The 18,524-nt window shown below is 36.1% G+C and overlaps 1 protein-coding gene across 11 annotated transcripts in view; it reads right to left on the bottom strand.

Annotated features, from left to right (window-relative positions):
* Positions 1-7,465: 7,465 nt before the first annotated feature.
* Positions 7,466-18,524, bottom strand: part of ZNF484 (zinc finger protein 484) — a 43,422-nt gene continuing 32,363 nt past the window's right edge. For all 11 annotated transcript variants that reach the window (XM_077911184.1, XM_077911194.1, XM_077911174.1 and 8 more), the window contains one exon: positions 7,466-17,895. In XM_077911184.1, the coding sequence (XP_077767310.1) occupies positions 15,587-17,895 (2,309 nt within the window). In that variant the 3' untranslated portion in view covers positions 7,466-15,586. The remainder of the gene's footprint in view (positions 17,896-18,524) is intronic.

Here is an 18,524-nt window from a genome sequence, read left to right as displayed (position 1 = left end):
GCTTACCTTGGCGGTCTCATTTCCGTCTAGTTACTAAAAAACTTAACACTATGTAGTAGGTATATAGTTGTTTGCCACATAACCCTCAAAAACCTTTTAAAATCTGGGGACCTGGGTATCTCAGTTAAGCTTCTGACTCTTGATATCTGCTCAGGTCATGATTTCAGGATTATGTTATCAAGCCCTGCAGCAGGTTCACTGGGCGTGTAACCTGCTTAAGACTCTCATCCCTCTCTCTCTCTCCCTCCGTCCCTCCGCACACCTCAAGTCTTTTAAAATCTACATAGAAAACAAATTATAAGAAGGATATTAATTTGTTTAATCTTGTATGTGGAGAATACTTATAAGACAGACATAAAAATAAGAAACCACAAAGAAAAAATATATATGATTAAATGGAATATACTTACACATTTACACATGCATTACATACCCAAATATATACACCAAATGATACCAAAGACTAAAAAACTTCCAAAAAATGATATTCAAAGTAACCCAAAAGCTTATACAAAATAACAGTGAAAAACCTAAATGAAAGCTGTGAAAATGTTAAAGATCAAAAATACTTTGATTGATATTTAGTATTTGTTCTTACTGTACAAACCTTGGACCCAGGTATTCTGATCAGGATTGTTGATATTTCCAGCCAGGTAATTCTTTGCGGTGAGGTGGGGGGCTGTCCTGTACATGGTAGGTTTAACAACAATCTGCCCTATAAACCTCCATATTTTTAACAATCAATTGTTATGAATGGGAGGGGAAAGAGTGGCCTGTGTGAGAGGCACTGCTCCAGCATTTTTAACAGAATAATGTGTAATATAATGAGCTGATATCTGTCCCCTCCAGGTGTTACCTGTAAAATTAACTACATCCAAAGAGAAAAGATCTATAACTATGTTATTCCTTTATTAATTGATGTCTTCAGATACTTCTACCTTGAATCAATTTGTAACATAAAATTATGCCTTTTCTCTAGATTTTCAAATTTCTTGTAATAAAATTAGTATTACAAACATCTTCACATCATTATAATTCATTTCTCTTTCATAGTGTTGAATTATGACCAGTTTTTTTTCTGATGTGACATGACAAAGTCTACTCCAGCAAATTCAAATAAACTAGATTTTGTTTTCATTAATCTTTTATTAGACTCTTCCATCTTCATTTCAGGGTTTTTTAGAACTTTTTCCCATTTCTTGAGTTGAATTCATAACTATTCAACAAATATGCGGTACCCAACATGTTTAAGGTACAGTGTGAAAACGCTCAGTACCTGCCCCTGACTTTTTAATAATAATGCATGTATTAACTTCTGAAAACAGCTTTGACCACATCCTATATCTTCTACCAGTTCATAGTCATTCCCCTTAAAAGTCTATTTTCTGTTGTATTTTCTTAAATAATTAAGCATACAGATGTTACTGTATGCTTAAAAGGCCCTAGAATCTTTTAACATCCATAATTATTGTAGAAAATAAAAACTATACAACTTCTGCTTTTAAGGATTTGTTACAGTGAAGTTACTTAATAAAACGTGTCTAGGAGCTATGCTCTTAATGATTCTACAATCACTATATCATGGGGTTACTATTTTCCCAGTATGAACTTACAGACATGGCAAAAAAGATCCAAATAATGGCCTGTTCATATTTATTATTCTGGAGATAATTTTCTTACATGCAGTAGGAGATAAAAGCTTTCCTATGTTAAACAGGAAGGATTCTTCATTAAAAAAAAGATTTATTTACTTATTGAAGGGTAGGGAAGAGGCAATGGGGAAGAAAGAGAGGAGAGAGACTTAGGCAGACTCCTTGCTGAGGGCAGATTCCCAACAGCTTCATCTGATGACCCTAAGATCATGACCTGAGCCAAAAACAATAGTCAGACACTTAATTGAGAGAGCCACCTAAATAAATAGAGTGCACCACCCAGGCGCCTCTGCATTCATTTTCACTGTCTCATAATACTACTAGTGGTAGTGATACTGTCAACACTTATGGGAATATTTGGCAGACAATATATGGGTTGAAATATTTAATTTCTTCCACTTTAAAACTAAGTAAACATGGAAGTTAACTAACTCAATGCCCCAGTAGTAAGAAAATGACAGAACTACAATATGTAATGTGGGTTTTAAGAAGTTTTTTTGGAATTTTTTTTTATTTCAAGTTTTTATTTAAATTCTAGTTAACATATTGTGTAATACTAGTTTCAAGAGAATTTAGTGACTCGTCACTTACGTATAACACCCAGTGCTCCTCAAAACGAGTGCCTTCCTTAATACCCATCCTCCATCTAGCCCATCCCCTGCCCACCTCCCCTCCAGCAACCCTCAGCTTGTTCTCTGTAGTTAAAAGTTTACATTATAGGGGGACACCTGGTGGCTCAGTGATCTGCCTTTGGCTCAGGGCGTGATCCTGGCGTCCTGGGATCGAGTCCACATCAGGCTCCCTATGGGAAGCCTGCTTCTTCCTCAGCCTATGTCTCTGCCTCTCTCTGTATGTCTCTCATGAATATATAAGTAAAATCTTTTTTAAATAAGTTTATATTATGGTTTGCCTCTCTTTTTAAAAAAGTTTTCTACTAAAAGTCCAAGTTTACAGTAAAGTCTTAAATGTGATGGATTTTCTACATTCAAATTACATTAACAGTAACATTCAAATACTACTGACCCAAAATAAATTTTCTCATGCTAAGATATAGATTATGAAGCAAATTTTTCTGTATTCCTAACATAGGTTTCTCATGATTATAAATTTTGTGATATTGAAAAGCTGTGATTAGATTCTGAGCTGTGAAGACTTTGCCACATAGCTTATAAAAAAATTTCTGGCCAGCAGGTGAACCATAACTAACAGCCTTCCCATTCTTCCCTTCTCTGTTCTAGTTAGCTTACAAACACTGATGTATAATTTTGAGCCATGATTAAAGACCTTTGCACATTGCTTACATTCATAAGAGGGTTTTTTCCTTCCAATATAAATTCTGTAATATTTAAGTTTTGAGCTAAGACTAATGGCTTTTCCACAATTCTTACATTCACAGTATTTCTCACAGTATGCATTTTCTGATACTGACTTAAGTATGACCTCTGAATAATTTTCTAAATTATTTTTATTTGTAAGATTACTCTAAATATGAATTGTCTGTTATAAAGGGAGACCTTTGCACTTTGCTTACAGTATTAGTTGTTGTTTTTCTCCAATATAAAGTCTCTGACACTGAGCAAGTTTGGAGTTCCAGAGGAAGGCCCTCCCACATTCTTCACATACTTAGCATTTCTTACCACTTGAATTCTCTGATGTCCAATAAGATGTGATCTCACCACATTCATTACATTCATAAGGTTTTTTACCACTGTGAATTCTCCAACATTGAAGAAGGTGTGAACCAAGACCAAAGGCCTTCCCACAGTCCTTACCCTCATAGGGCTTCTCACCAGTATGAGTTCTCTGATGATGAGTATGTTCTGAGCCACAAGGAAAAGCCTTCTCACAATCCTTACATTCATATGGCTTCTCATCAGTATGAATTCTTAGATGTTGAATAGGGTGTAATAACTGAATGAAGGCCTTCCATATTACCTACATTTATAGAATTTCTCACCATTATGAATTTTCTGATGTCGATTAAGTTGTGAGGAATGACCAAAGGCCTTCCCACATTCCATACATTCATAGGGTTTCTCTCCAGTATGAATTCTCCAATGTTGAGTAAGTTGTGATCCATAACTAAAAGCTTTCCATTCCTTACATTCATAAGGTGGCTTGTTTGTATAAAATCTCTGATGCAGCTTTTCAGAATTCTTATGAAAAATCTTATGGATGTATGCTGCTGGATGCTGGCTGAATATGGGCATTTTTTCATACTTCCCTTGTCTGAAATATTCCTCCTCAGTTCTTTGTCCTATTTCAGATAAGCCTCTAAGATTGGATCCAACAAGGTGGTTCTTTAATATTTCCATTATACATCACTGAAGTGATTCTTTTTCAAAAATGCTGTTTCTTGAAAATAACACCTTAGTATCACACATGCAGTGTAACTGTGAAAAATAACAAAGTATACATATAATGTATTCCTGTTCCATGAAAAATAAAACTTCTATGGCAGAAATTGGATGAGAAAATCAGGTTCAGTAGGAGTAAATGGCTGAAAACATTCTCAAATAAAAAAAAAGTAAGGTGCTAAGTAGGTCTACAAAAATGGAGGATAAACAGAATTCCATGAATACTGCATAGTGTATTTGTAGGAACTCCTCAACTGCTATCTACCTATTTTTAAATGTCACTGACAGAAGAAAGGAAGAACTCACTGAGGGTTCCAGCAGTGACAAAGTAGAATGAGTAGATTTAGAGAAAAGGATACTTCACATGATTTCCATATGGAAATGACTGGAACACTATTAAAATATTTTCAAGTCCCATTACCTTTGTATCACAGTAAATTACTTAACTAACCTGAACCCCTATACTCTCATTTGATGAATAACTATTCTCATAGAATTGTGAGGATTAAGACTACAGATCCGTGGCATAACAGAAGTGTTCAATAAATACAGTATCTGTATTAAATGTTATAACTGTGAAAGAAGAGTTTGGCAACTAAAAGAATTAGGAAATATATTTTAAACCCATCCCTCATATAAACTTCTACTAAGTAGCAATACTTTTTCACAATCCAATCTTTGTCTCATTCTCATTTTTTGCTTATTCAGCTTTGATTATCTGAGCTATCACTATAACTTTTGAATCAATCTCCAACTCTGGTCCAATCCAACATCCTGCTTGTACTATGCCTTCACTCAAATCACTGAACATAACTGAAAAAGCACATATAGTGAAGAGAAGTAGCTACATTTTCAATATAACAAAACAAATCTTAACTGCAGCCTCAGAAATGACTGACCATTTTCACTGCATTCTCTTGATTAATTTAGTCTAGTAGTGACATGGATTTAAGGTTTCCCAATGAAGAAGAGAGCCCAAAAGAGACAAAACGTGTTCTGGGATCTTACTGTGTTGGAGAAGTTAGTTTCCAGATGTTCCAGATGATGGAGAATGAGAATAGTCAAAACATGACGGTGAAAAATGGTTATTAAGGACAACTGGGTGGTTTAATTGGTTAAGCATTTGACTCTGGATTTCCGCTCAGGTCCTAATCCTATGGGTCATGAGATCAAGCCTAGAGTTGGGTTCCATGCTCAGCAGGGAGTCTCCTTGAAGATTTTCTCCCTCTTGCCCCTCTCCCCATTCACACATACACATTCTCAAATATATGTTTGAAAAAATTACTACTTTACACCATATACAGGATTAAACTGCAGATGGACTAAAAATTCACCATAAATAAAATATTTGAAGCTTTTTGATATAAAGATCTGTATCAAAATCCCTATTTAAAAAATGGTAAAAGGGGGATCCCTGGGTGGCGCAGCGGTTTGGCGCCTGCCTTTGGCCCAGGGCGCGATCCTGGAGACCCGGGATCGAATCCCACATCGGGCTTCCGGTGCATGGAGCCTGCTTCTCCCTCTGCCTATGTCTCTGCCTCTCTCTTTCTCTCTCTGTGACTATCATAAATAAATAAAAAATTTTAAAAAATGGTAAAAGGATATCCACTAGTACTACTGCTATTCAAATTATACTGAAGTTTCAACATAAGTTAAGAAAATTTGGGGCACCTGGGTGGCTGTGTTGAGCATCTGCCTTTGGCTCAGGTCATGATCACAGGGTCCTGGAATCAAATCCCACATCAGGCTCCTCACAGGCAGCCTACTTCTCCCTCTGCCTCTCTCTGTGTGTCTCTCAAGAATAAATAAATAAAATCTTTAAAAAATAAAGTATTTGTTGTTGCTATTAGCAAAATAATTATATTTAAGTAATTTCTTACCATACCTATTTTATTAGTAAAGAGTGAATTAATCAAGTACTTTTCAGTAAATATTTTAAAACATATTTCCTCTTTTAACTTAGTCACTCATTGATATTCCATTACTCTTGAATTTTAGAATTAAATAACTTTATATACTGCAAAACTCATTCTATATGCTTTTATTTATATTTGCATCATAAGTGATGAGTCAATAATTCCTTATTTTTGCATTTACTATGATGGTTTTATAGTGATGGTATATTTTTAAATTTCAATGAAAACAATGAGAAATATAAAATATATTGGGAATTATAAAAATATATTGAGAAATGCTATCTCTAGGATTTGGAGTAATTTGAATTGATAAAATTATCTGGTCTCTAAACATGTACTAAAATGAGATTATGAATCCATCTCTTCATGTTGCCTTTTAAAAATCAACTTTATTGATATAATTTACATACAATAAACTGCATCCATTTAGTGTTCAATGCATTTGATAATTGTATACATCTATGAAACCACTAACACAATAAAAATACAGAACATTTTCATCACCCCTAAAACATTTCTTGTACACCTTTAAAGGCCAACCTTCCCTGCCCCCAGCACCAGGCAACCACCAATCTTTGTGTCACTGAGTTTGCATTTCACTTCACTATTTGTGTCACTTCACTATTAGTTTCCAAAATTTCATATAAATGCAATTATTTAGTGTGTGATACTCATTTATGACTCGCTTTTTATTCAAAATGACTTTGAAATTCATCTGTGTTGTTGCACATGTCAGTAGTCACTGCTCTTTATTGCTGAAGAGCACTACAGTAGTCATTTATGGATAGACCATATTTTAGACATTTATTCACTTGATGGACATGAGGTCTATTTTCAGTTTGAGACTATTATGAATAAAACTATCAACAAGCATGTACAAATCCATATGGACATAAGTTTTCATTTCTCTTGGGTTGAATATGGGAGTGGAATGGCTGGGTTGTATGGTAGCTGTGTATTTTAACTGTTCAAGAATTTGAAAACTGATTTCCAAAGTGTATGGGTTATTTCAAATTTCCACTTGCTGCAAAGGATTTCCAGTTGCTCCACATCTTCCAACACTTGTTGCTGCCAATCATTTTAATTTTAGTCTTTTTAATGAATGCATAGAGGTATCATTGTATTTTAATTAGCATTTCTTTGATGGCTAATGTTGAAAATCCTTTTTCCTTCTTGGCCATGTCACATCTTTCACGAACAATTTGTCTGAGTTTGTTACCATTTTTTTTTTTTTTTTTTTAAAGATTTTATTTATTTATTCATGATAGTCACACAGAGAGAGAGAGAGGCAGAGACATAGGCAGAGGGAGAAGCAGGCTCCATGCAGGGAGCCCGATGTGGGATTCGATCCCGGGTCTCCAGGATCGCGCCCTGGGCCAAAGGCAGGCGCCAAACCGCTGCGCCACCCAGGGATCCCCTGTTACCATTTTTTATTGGATTACTTGCCTTCTTACAATTTGGTTGTAAATTTGTATTTTCAGAATACAAATCTTTTGTCAGATATCTACTGCAAATATTCTCTCCCATTCTGTATCTTACCTTTTCATTTTCTTAGCAGTGCCAAGAGTTTTTAATTTTGAAAAGCCAAATTTAACTTTTTTTTTTTTTTTTTTACTTCATTATTTGACCTATTTAAGAAATCTCTTCCTATGGTTCTGGTACATTTTAAATGATTGCTCTGTAATGATATTTACAATTTATCTTATAGCTATCAATCTTTTTAATTTCCTATTCAATTTTGGTCAACTCTGTCTTGCCGTAAAATCATTCATTCTAGGTAGTATTCTTTTTGATCCTATTAATTGATCCAATATCACTTGTGGTTCTTCTTACTCATTACAAATCTTATGTAAATTTTCTATCTCTCTACCTTTAAGTTCATGTGGAGTATCTACTGGGGTTTTTAAATATTTTTCTACTGTAAAAGAGAAAAGATGGATTACTTTACAGAGAACGACAAATATATGATTTCACTCACATATGGAATTTAAGAAACAAAACAGATGAACATAAGGGAAGAAAAGAGACAGAAGTGAACTATAAAAGACTCTTAACTATAGAACAAATTGAGAGTTGAGGAGGGATGTGGGTAGAGGATGGGATAAATGGGTGATGGGCATTAAGGAGGGCACTTGTTCTGTTGAGCACTGGGTGTATAAGTGATGAATCACTAAATTCTACTCCTGAAACCAATATTGCATTATATGTTAACGAACTATAAATAAAAATTTGGGGAAAAAAAGATGGATTACTTTACACATCTTGATGCCTGAATAAATTTAGGCATGCTTTCAGATACAAGATAAACTTAGAATACAATGGCTTATACAAAACCTTTTATTTCGATCACCAAGCAAAAGTCTGGAGGTAACTTGCTATTAGTGTTGACTAAATACTGTCATGACCAGTGTTTCTTTCTCCTACAGTTGAGAAGGTTCCCACTCTCCCAGGCATCATGTGCAAGGCAGGAAGAAGGGTAAATTGATAGCATCAGTTAAAACTACCCCTTTTCTTAGGAAAGCAAAGGTTTTCCCAGAATGCATCTACCAGTGTTTTGATTGTCCTGACCTGAGTCAGTCACCTGGCCACTACCAACTTCAAAAGATGCTAACAAAGTAGTGAGGGAGAAGCACTGGACTTGCTCTGTAAACCAACATGTCTACAATTGTGAAAGTGGCTATCCATGCCCAAGGGAAAAAAAAAATTACTTTCCCAAAAGATATACAACATACACCAAAAAAGACATTTAAAAATGTTATTCCATGAGGTTAACTCAAACTAGAAATTCAGAAACTGTAAAAAAAAAAACACATTTAAACATGTAAAAAATAAAATTATGTGAATGGGAAAATATATACAAAGTTAAGAGTCAAGCAATAGTTTTCTTAAAGGACTTATTACCTTTAGCATAAAAAAATAAACCTGTCGCAAATTGACAACAATCCAAAAAGAAAGATGAATGGTTTATAATGTTTATAAAGGCAACTTAGCTAATTAAATGGCCAAGAAACATTTAAAGAGGTATATTAGTATGTAAATTAAAGTAAGTTATCACTTTGAAATCAGAAAACTTCTCAGAGTTAGAGTAACCATTGTTTTTAGTAGAGGGGAAGGGTGGCTTTATATACTGATGTTGGGAAATATGAAATGCTACTCTTATTTATTCCATAGACATCTGACAATTTCTATCAAAATAAGAAAACACAATTCAATCCATCAGTCTGCCAGAAGTAGCTTACAGAAAGAGGAAAAGCTCCAATAGGTAATGGCATGGTTATGACTGCCTATTAGCCCATTACACTATCCCACCTCTTGAGGGTGGTTATGGACCATTTTCTCTAATGACAAAAATGTGAACAGTGGCAGAGAGGGCTGAACAAACTATGACCTGTCCACACCACAGACTTTTTTTCAGCTAGTTAAGTTATTCTTGAGTGCAAAAGATGCAAAACCGTGTAATATAACTCCAGCTTAAGACAATGAAATCACACTCATGTGCGCACGTATATTATTAATGATTAAGTAAAAAGAAAACTATGAAGTTGACTACCACTGCTTATTTAGTGACAGACTGTTGGTGCCTGGAGTTGCTATAACTGGACAAAGTGCAAGATTCAAGAGATAAAATATAAGTCATACTTACATGTGTGTTTCAATGTTATTTAATTAAAAGAAAGGTTTTTGTGGGCATTTCTGTCAGTGAGTTGGCACTGCCCTCTGTTGGGTGGGGGCTCCTATCCTGGGTACTGTCCTTTCCTACCTCTACGTTACTTCTACCATGTTGGGGGTCCAGTCCTCACAAGGGAGGGAAAAGGCCTTTTCAGCTTGTACCTTGCTGCTATGGCAGTGCCATGTTTACCCATGCACAGCCCATCTCATCTCATTCACATGCTGGCCTCAGTCTGCTACAGTGTTTCAGTCCCATGCTAAAACTGTCATCTGCATTTTGGGAAATAAGGACAGCATAAAGGCCTTGAAAGTGGTGGAAGAAAAGGTAGAAGCCTTCAAATTTCATTTCCCTTGAATTGTAATATTTTTCTAAATAATAGAAAATTAGGGGATCCCTGGGTGGCTCGTTAGTTTATCACCTGCCTTTGGCCCAGGGCACGATCCTGGAGCCCTGGATCGAGTCCCGCGTCGGGCTCCTGGCATGAAGCCTGCTTCTCCCTCCTCCTGTGTCTCTGCCTCTCTCTCTCTCTGTCTATCATGAATAAATAAATCTTTAAAAAAAATAGAAAATTAGCTGTCTTACTCATAGAATCTGGTTGCTTTTTGCCAATATTGCTGATAAACAAATGGAGCAAAATGTTAACAGATGAATTTGGGTAAAGGGTTACTATGTAATTTTTCTGCCCTTCCTATTATCGAAACACTGTTCTATATGTTTGAAACCATTCCTAAATAAAAAGTTAAGAAAAAAAAAAAAGAAAGGCAATTATTGGGCTGGCCTATTATCCCAACTGGTTTAAGACATGGACATGAAACTTAACCAATGAACAAAATGAAATTTATTTCTTATAAAATGCTTCTATGGGAAAAGCTCTTCCAGTTTCCTCCTGATACTAATTTTATGGCATTTTAAGAAAATGATGTATCCTCATAAAAGTTATTCTCCTCCATTTTTATGATGTCTGGTAAGATATAAACTGTACACAAAGACTTTTTAAAATACAACTCGGGGCACCTGGATGGCTCAGCTGGTTAAGCATCTGCCTTCAGCACAGGTCACGATCCCAGGGTCTCTGGGATCGAGCCCTACATCAGGCTCCCTGCTTAGCGAGGAGCCTGCTTCTCCCTCTCCCTCTGCTGCTCTCTCTCAAATAAAACAAAAACTCTCTTAAAAAAATAAAGAAATAAAATACAACAACTCTGTCAAAGGAGTAACTTGTTCAAACTCAGAGAAGTGTTTATCATTTTCAGGAAATACAATTTCACTCATGCAAATACTGAAAATTGATTTCTGAATGAAGCTATTTCCACATGAAATACATTTGTCTATTTGCAGCAGAGATTTTGTAACTTCCATGTGGTTCTCCAGTAATTGCTTTTATAGGTTTCTCTCTCTAAAATGAGTTTCTGAGGAAAAATCAACTTCTGATCTGTTATTTCTCTCATATAGGAATTTGCTCTTCAAAAAGTTAACTTTTCACTTTAAGGATGATTTTTTAGTTATTGTATACATAAGTTTTCTTTCCAGCATGAATTCTCTGCTATTCTCTGTAATGATGTAATGATTTGTAAATGAAGCCCTACTCACATTTAGTAAGACAGAAAATTACTCTCTCCTATGAATTATCTGATGCATGATTAAATGTTGGGTTGAATGAGTTTTCTTACTTTTTTTTAACTCACAGAATGAAAGGTTTTAAAAATTACTTTTTAATTTAAAAATTTAGATTATAAAATTGTTTTTAAAAAGCTTTGCTATAAATATAAATGAACTGTATTATAGTAGTGGCATAAAAAGATATGTCTATTTCACACTACTCTCCCTGGGAAGGTCCTTACTGCACATGCCTTCAATTTTTACCAACCTTGGAATTCCATCTAAGTAAGATTTAGCTCTCCCATTTAACACCTAACTGTCCATCATCCATTCCCAAATCAATTCCCAGTCCCTCTTCAAATATGTGGAGGCCAGTAAAAGGAAGTCTTCCTTTCTCCTAGATGTTACTACCCTGTTGACAAAAGGTAATGTTTCTTCTTTTTTCAGCTCAATAATGTAGAACTGTATTTTTTTAAATGTGCCTGGGGAGGTGCCTAGGTGGCTCAGTTGGCTGAGTGTCTTGAGTCTCTGCCTGCAACTCATGTCATGATCTCAGGGTCCTGGGATCGAGTCCTGCTCAGTGGGGAGGCTACTTCTCCCTCTCCCTCTGCTGCTCCTTCTGTTTGTGCTCTCTCTCAAAATAAATAAATAAGGGACCCCTGGTGGCTCAGTGGTTGAGCATCTGTCTTTGGCTCAGGGAGTGATTTTGCGGTCCCAGGATGGAATCCCGCATTGGGATCCCCAATGGTGTGCTCTGCCTACATCTCTGCCTCTCTTTCTCTCATGTTCATGTCTCTCATGAACAAATAAATAAAATCTTAAAAAAAAAAAAATAATTTTTTTTTTTAAAGTAAGTAACGTGTCTGGGAATAAAAAGGTTGAGAATCACTATCTCAATAATCCTTTTAATTAATCTTTGAAATCCTTATTCTCAAACCCCTGGGCTGTTAGACCAGTTTTCATTAACTTCACTTCCTATTTACCATCCAAAGGGGGAAAAAAACATACTATTAAAAAAGAAACACAAGAGTCTCTTAGTCAATCTCTTTTTGCTAAAGTCTGGCAACTACCATAATAAAATTTGACACTACCAAAAAAAGGTAATTTCCCCTTATGTATCAAAGTTCACAAAATCTGAAACAAACAGTAAATGTCTTAACTTTTACCACCAAAAGAAATGGGAATAGTGTCACAAATCAGAACACTTTCATTTTTTAGTTTGGAAAGTTTTGGTAATTAAAACTAAAAATGGTGGAAGAAAATATTAAATATATTTAATTTTGTGATGGCACTGAGAGCTACCAAGAAGTAAGAAACTACAGGAATAAGATTAAAGATAAGACATAACTTCTGGGGATGCCTGGGTGGCTCAATGGTTGAGCATCTGCCTTCGGCTCAGGGCATGATACTGGGGTCCTGAGATCAAGTCCTGCATCGGGCTCCCTGCAGGGAGTCTGCTTCTCCCTTTGCCTCTGTCTCTAGCTCTGTCTCTCATGAATAAATAAAATCTTAAAAAAAAAAAAAAAAAAAGACAGACCTCTGGAATTTAGGGCTATTTATTAAAAAGAGGTGTTTGCAGGGATGCCTGGGTGACTCGGTTAAATGTCTGCTTTTGGTTCAGGCCGTGGTCCCAGGGTCCCTGGATCGAGCCCCGAGTTGGGCTCTCTGCTAAGCAGGGAATCTGCTTCTCTTTCTCCCGGTCTGCTGCTTGGCCTACTTGTACTCTCTCTGCCTCTCTCTTTCTCTCTCTCTCTGTCAAATAAATAAATATGATCTTCAAAAAAAAAAAAAAAAAGTGTGCTCATTTTTAAAGCAAATACTGGGCAAGAAAGGTTAAAGTTTTTGACAAGCTTATAGGGCCTCTTAGACAAATTAAGTTCCTTCCCAGAATGAGATATCTGGCAAAGTCCACGTCTCTAGGGTATCCCCTAGAAATAAGAGTGAAAAACACCAGACAAGCCATCATGGAGACTGGAGCCCAGTTTTACACACTGTCACTACAAGACTGGAGAAAAACAAGCAGGGGTGCTCATGCTCTCACCTAGCCACCTGTTAAGAGTGAAAAGCAAATCTCTGGAAGAAGATATCAACCAGACCATCTCAGTATCTCTACAATTGTTAGTTTATAGTATCTGGTCATTGATTTAAAATCATCAGGTATAAGAGAAGATAAGCATCACTAAATCTGAAATAACTAATGGAGAAAAGTTAATGGGGATGTAAATAATAGGGTTATTTCTAGACAAGCAGAGCAAGGTAATGAAGCTGAAGAATACATAGATAATATCAAGAAATTTCCAAAAATGTGAAGAAAAAAAAAACTTACTGAACTAAGGATTTAAAAAACACTCCAAACCCCAAACAAATACATAGAAAATCATACCTAGGCATTTCAATGTGTGATTTTTGGCAGCCTAAGACATGAATTTTTTTAAAAGATTTTGTTTATTCATGAGAGACACAGAGAGAGGCAGAGACGAAGGCAGAGGGAGAAGCAGGCTGCCTGCAGGACCCCAGGATCACAACCTGAGCCAAAGGCAGATGCTCAACCACTGAGCCATCCAGGTGCCTGATAAGACTAAATTTTGAAGGAGCTAGAGAAAAGGGGGTAAAAGCACATTACCTTCAAAGGTAATTACATTGAAAGCTTATTTTCCAACAAAACAGTGAAACACAGACTTTAACAAAATATATTCAAGATACTAACAGAAAAGAACTGTCTGCTTAGGATCTTATATTGAGTAAAAATATCTTTCAAAAATGAAAGCAAAATAAAGACATCTTCCAAAGAACAAAATTTGTCACTAGGAAGCACACACTAAAAAAAAAATTGCTAACGGGTCTTCTTCAGTCAGTAGAAAAAAAAAATATTCTAGAATGAAACTTGAAGGAAAAGAAGGAATAAAAAAGTAATAAAAAGGGTAAGTATGAGGATTAATCTAGATGAATATCGACTCTGAGACAATAACCACGACATCAACTACATAAAAATCCAAATGCATAACATTAACACCATGTAACTCAAGAGGGAAATAAGGGAGCTACTTTAGTAGCTGCTCACCTCGTCCAGAGAGTGATATGGGTACTAATTTATATCAGCCTTCAATAAGTGAAATATACGTACGGTATTAACTTCTGATGTAGTAAATCTTAAGGCAAAAAATTATCAGTATCAATAAAAATGGACATTTCATGATGATTAGGGTTCAAGTAACCAGGAAGAGTTCTAAATTTGAATGTATGTAAAAACAAAGACTCAAAATATAGAAAACTAAAAAGGAGAGACAATTTCATGAATATTCTGGAAGATAAAACACTTCTTTTAGAATCTGATGGAATAAATCTGTAAGAATAGAAAGAGGGTTCAAAACACAGTAAGATTAATTTGTAGAGTCTGAGAGGGGACAGGAAGAGTACTCTTCCAAATGTGCAATTCTGTCTTCTAAGAAGACAAACTCAAAGGCAAACAGTAGTGTCCAAAGATAATGTAGCATGTGATGACTATGTAGAGAATGTATTAACAAAATTAGAAGGAAAGAATTCTAGGTTTTGAAACCCATTTTCTTAATCTGTCTCTTTTCCAAACAGAAATCAGTAAAAATTACAGATTTCTGTGGATGAGGCTAAGACTTTTATATCTGTGACCCAAGGCTTAGTCGCATGGTCTCAGGGCCAGTTCTAAGGTAACAAATAAATAGTCTGTAGAGCTGCTGCTTACCTCATTGGTCACTTTGGGGATGGATATAAGCTGGCAGAACTTTATGCCTCTTAGGTGTGAGTTACCTGTGCCATGGCAGGGAATTATTAAGTAAGGAAACATACTGGATAACTAAAGAGGCCTGTTAATGTTCAAGTAAGCCTGTGGTTCTAATTTGCCAATCTCAAAGTCAAATAAAAAAAAATGTTTATCCGAATTTCTACACACTGATACTGTAAAAAATAAATAATAGTGACTTCCTGAAGGAAAAAAGGAGGTCCTTCCTTTGTGTCTTTTATGTCAATTTTCACAAAAACTTCTGATTTCTCTTAGTTACAGGCTTGAATTGTCTATACTTTTGCCCTCATTTCAGCATCCTTAGACAATGAAAAATTTTCTTAGCACTCTACTCATTAAGAAATTACTTTGGTCAATAGTGAATACAGCCCTGAATTTATAAAGCTTTTTATCCATAACATGAAACAAAGTCTACCAAGTCCTCTGCTGGCATATTTACTATTATTTGCAGGAGTCCAGTAATTAACTATGGCCCAAACACATTGTTTAAGCACTTTCTTCAGTGTCTTCCTCCATACATGTAATTAGACACCAGTTCTGTGATCCAGACATTCACGCTTCTGACCAGAGATATGGTGGCTTGGTCACCTCCTGCTTCATAGTGAAGCAGTAGCCTCTCACTACTTTGTATCCCCACACCATGACTGCGGCACCGAGCACTCTACTTCCCCAGAATCAGATTTCTGACATACACTGAGCTGTGGCCTCCAGTGTAAGGTTTTCCTAAAGTCATTGCCTTTATAGGGTTTCTGTCTGGCATGAATTTTCTGGTGTTTAATAAGATTTGATCTGATGGTGAAGGCTTTTCCACACTCAGCACATATAAATGGTTTCTCTCCAGTGTGAATTCGATGATGTTCATGAAGTTGTGACTTCTTAATGAAGGCCTTCCCACAGTCACTGCATTCATAGGGTTTCTCTCCAGTATGAATTCTTCGATGCCTATTTAAGTGTGATTTCTGGATAAAGGACTTCCCACATTCTGTACAAATATAGGGCTTCTCTCCTGTATGAATTCTCTGATGCATAATTAGCGTTGATTTCCTTGCAAAGGCTTTCCCACATTCGCTGCACTCATAGTGTCTCTCTCCGGTATGAGACTGCTGATGTATATGGAGACCTGACTTCCGAGTAAAGGCTTTTCCACAGTCACTACATTTATAGGGTTTCTCCCCAGTATGAATTTTCTGGTGTGTAAAGAGATTCGATCTGTCAGTGAAGGCCTTTCCACACTCTGCACATCTGTAGGGTTTCTCTCCTGTGTGAATTTGCTGATGCACATGGAGTTGTGACTTCTTTGTGAAGGATTTCCCACAGTCACTGCACTCATAGGGTTTCTCTCCAGTATGAATTCTCTCATGGGTAATAAAGTGTGACTTGTGGAAGAAGGCTTTCCCACACTCAGTACATACATAGGGCTTTTCTCCTCTGTGAATTCTCTGATGCATACTTAGTGTTGACTTCTGGATGAAGGCTTTCCCACATTCACTGCATTCATAATGTCTCTCTCCAGTGTGGCATTTCTGATGTATCCTGAGCCGTGACTTCCAGGTGAATGATTTTCCGCAATCACTGCATTTATAGGGTTTCTCTCCAGTATGAATTTTTTGGTGTTTAATTAGATTTGACCTGTCAGTAAAGGCCTTTGCACATTCAGTACATATATAAGGTCTCTCTCCAGTATGAATTTTCTGGTGTATAATGAGATTTGTCTTGTGAGTGAAGACCTTCCCACATTCTGTACATATAAAGGGATTCTCTCCTGTGTGAATTCGCTGATGCACATGGAGTTGTGACTTCTTTATAAAGGATTTTCCACAGTCACTGCACTTGTAAGGTTTCTCTCCAGTATGAATTCTCTCATGTGTAATAAAATGTGACTTCCGGATAAAGGCTTTCCCACATTCAGTACACACATACGGTTTTTCTCCTGTGTGAATTTTCTGATGCATACTCAGAGTTGATTTCCTTGTGAAGGCTTTTCCACATTCAGTACATTCAAAGTGTTTCTCTCCAGTATGGATTTTTTTATGTACATTGAGATTTGAATTCTGAGAGACATTTTCCCCACATTCGCTGTATTCATAGGGTTTTTCTCCAATATGAATTCCCTGGCATCTGAACAGATCTGACTTCTGGATAAAGGCTTTTCCATATTCACTGCATTTACAGTGATTCTCCTCAGTGTGAGTTTTCTCAGGATTTGACTTGAGGGAAAAGTCCTTTTCATATTCAGTGCATGTGCAGGGTTTCCCTCCTACAGAAGCCTTTTGAGCAACAGCAAGTTGGAGCTTCTGACTGAAGACTGTCTCACATTTGCTGCATTGATGCTGTTTCTCTTCAGTATAAATACTCTGGCATGCAAAGAGGTGTGACTTCCTGGTGAAAATTTTTACATAATCAGAAAATAAACTGAGATTCGCCCCAGTACGAATTTTTTTATGTTGAATGAGAGCTTGCTCATGACTCAGAAGTTTCTTACACTGGTTATATTCACAAGCATGTGTTTCTGTATGAGAATCCATATGAGTAAAAATATTACCACATCCAATAATCTTATCAAGATTTTCTGCTGCATTGTTTCTATAATCACATAAGCTTACAATAGGCTTCAAACTCCTTCCAAATGAGTCATAGTTCTGGAGTTTTTTTCTCGCAGGAACAAGGTATGTGTTTACATGATCAATTTTCTGAGTGCTTTTATATTCACAGTCTCTCTCATTAAATAGTGTTCCCTTGTTGATAAACGTGACATGATCTGCACTTGTGTTCTGGTTTTCCTCACATCTCCTTGTCTGTTTATCATCTTGCCACAATTCTTCTAAAATGGAATATGGGTCACCGCTTGTGAAAAGATTAATTCTCTCAAACTGGATGGAAACTTCTTCAGACATTCCATGCTGTGAAGTTTCAAAACCAATATCTCCATCTAAGAAAGAAGGAAAAAATAAAATGTACAATGAACAGTTAAGAGAACACAAAAGGGAGAATACATATAGTTAATTCAGGAATAGAGAGAACTGTAAGAGACTTTATATAACAAATATATGTAAAAACATGTATGAGTAGTAATAAAATCATATATAAAATATAGCAATAAAATGAATACTTATCTCACGTTTACTAAATAAGAAGCAGTAGCATTTAGATATGCCAGGCATTGCTCTAAGTTCTATAACTAATTCATTTAATCATCACAACCCCTGCTCTTCGTATCAGTACTGTCTGTATTTTACAGATGAGGAAACTAAGCCACAGAAGAGTCAGGTATTTGCCAAATACCAAATGTTTAGAGAAGATTTAAAGTAAAGCCGCATCAGCTCTATGTATGTAGCAGAACTACATAGTAAGCTGTCAGAGGAACAAAGTAACAAACTGTGTGGCTTAAAAGAAGTATGTGGAGCTTCTGGGTTGGTGAACACATGGATATTTGGAGACAGCAGCATGCCTGGAGAGGGCATGAAAGCTGGCCCTATGCATCTTTTCCATCTGGCTCTTCCTAAGTTTTTATCCTTTTTATAATACCTGGTGATCTAAAAGAGCTCATCATTCACCTGT

Source organism: Canis aureus, chromosome 1 (genome assembly GCF_053574225.1).
Source record: "Canis aureus isolate CA01 chromosome 1, VMU_Caureus_v.1.0, whole genome shotgun sequence".
In the NCBI taxonomy this organism is placed as follows: Eukaryota; Metazoa; Chordata; class Mammalia; order Carnivora; family Canidae; genus Canis; species Canis aureus.
Note: the sequence above shows the minus strand (reverse complement) of the source record. Positions and strands in the feature narration are given on the sequence as shown.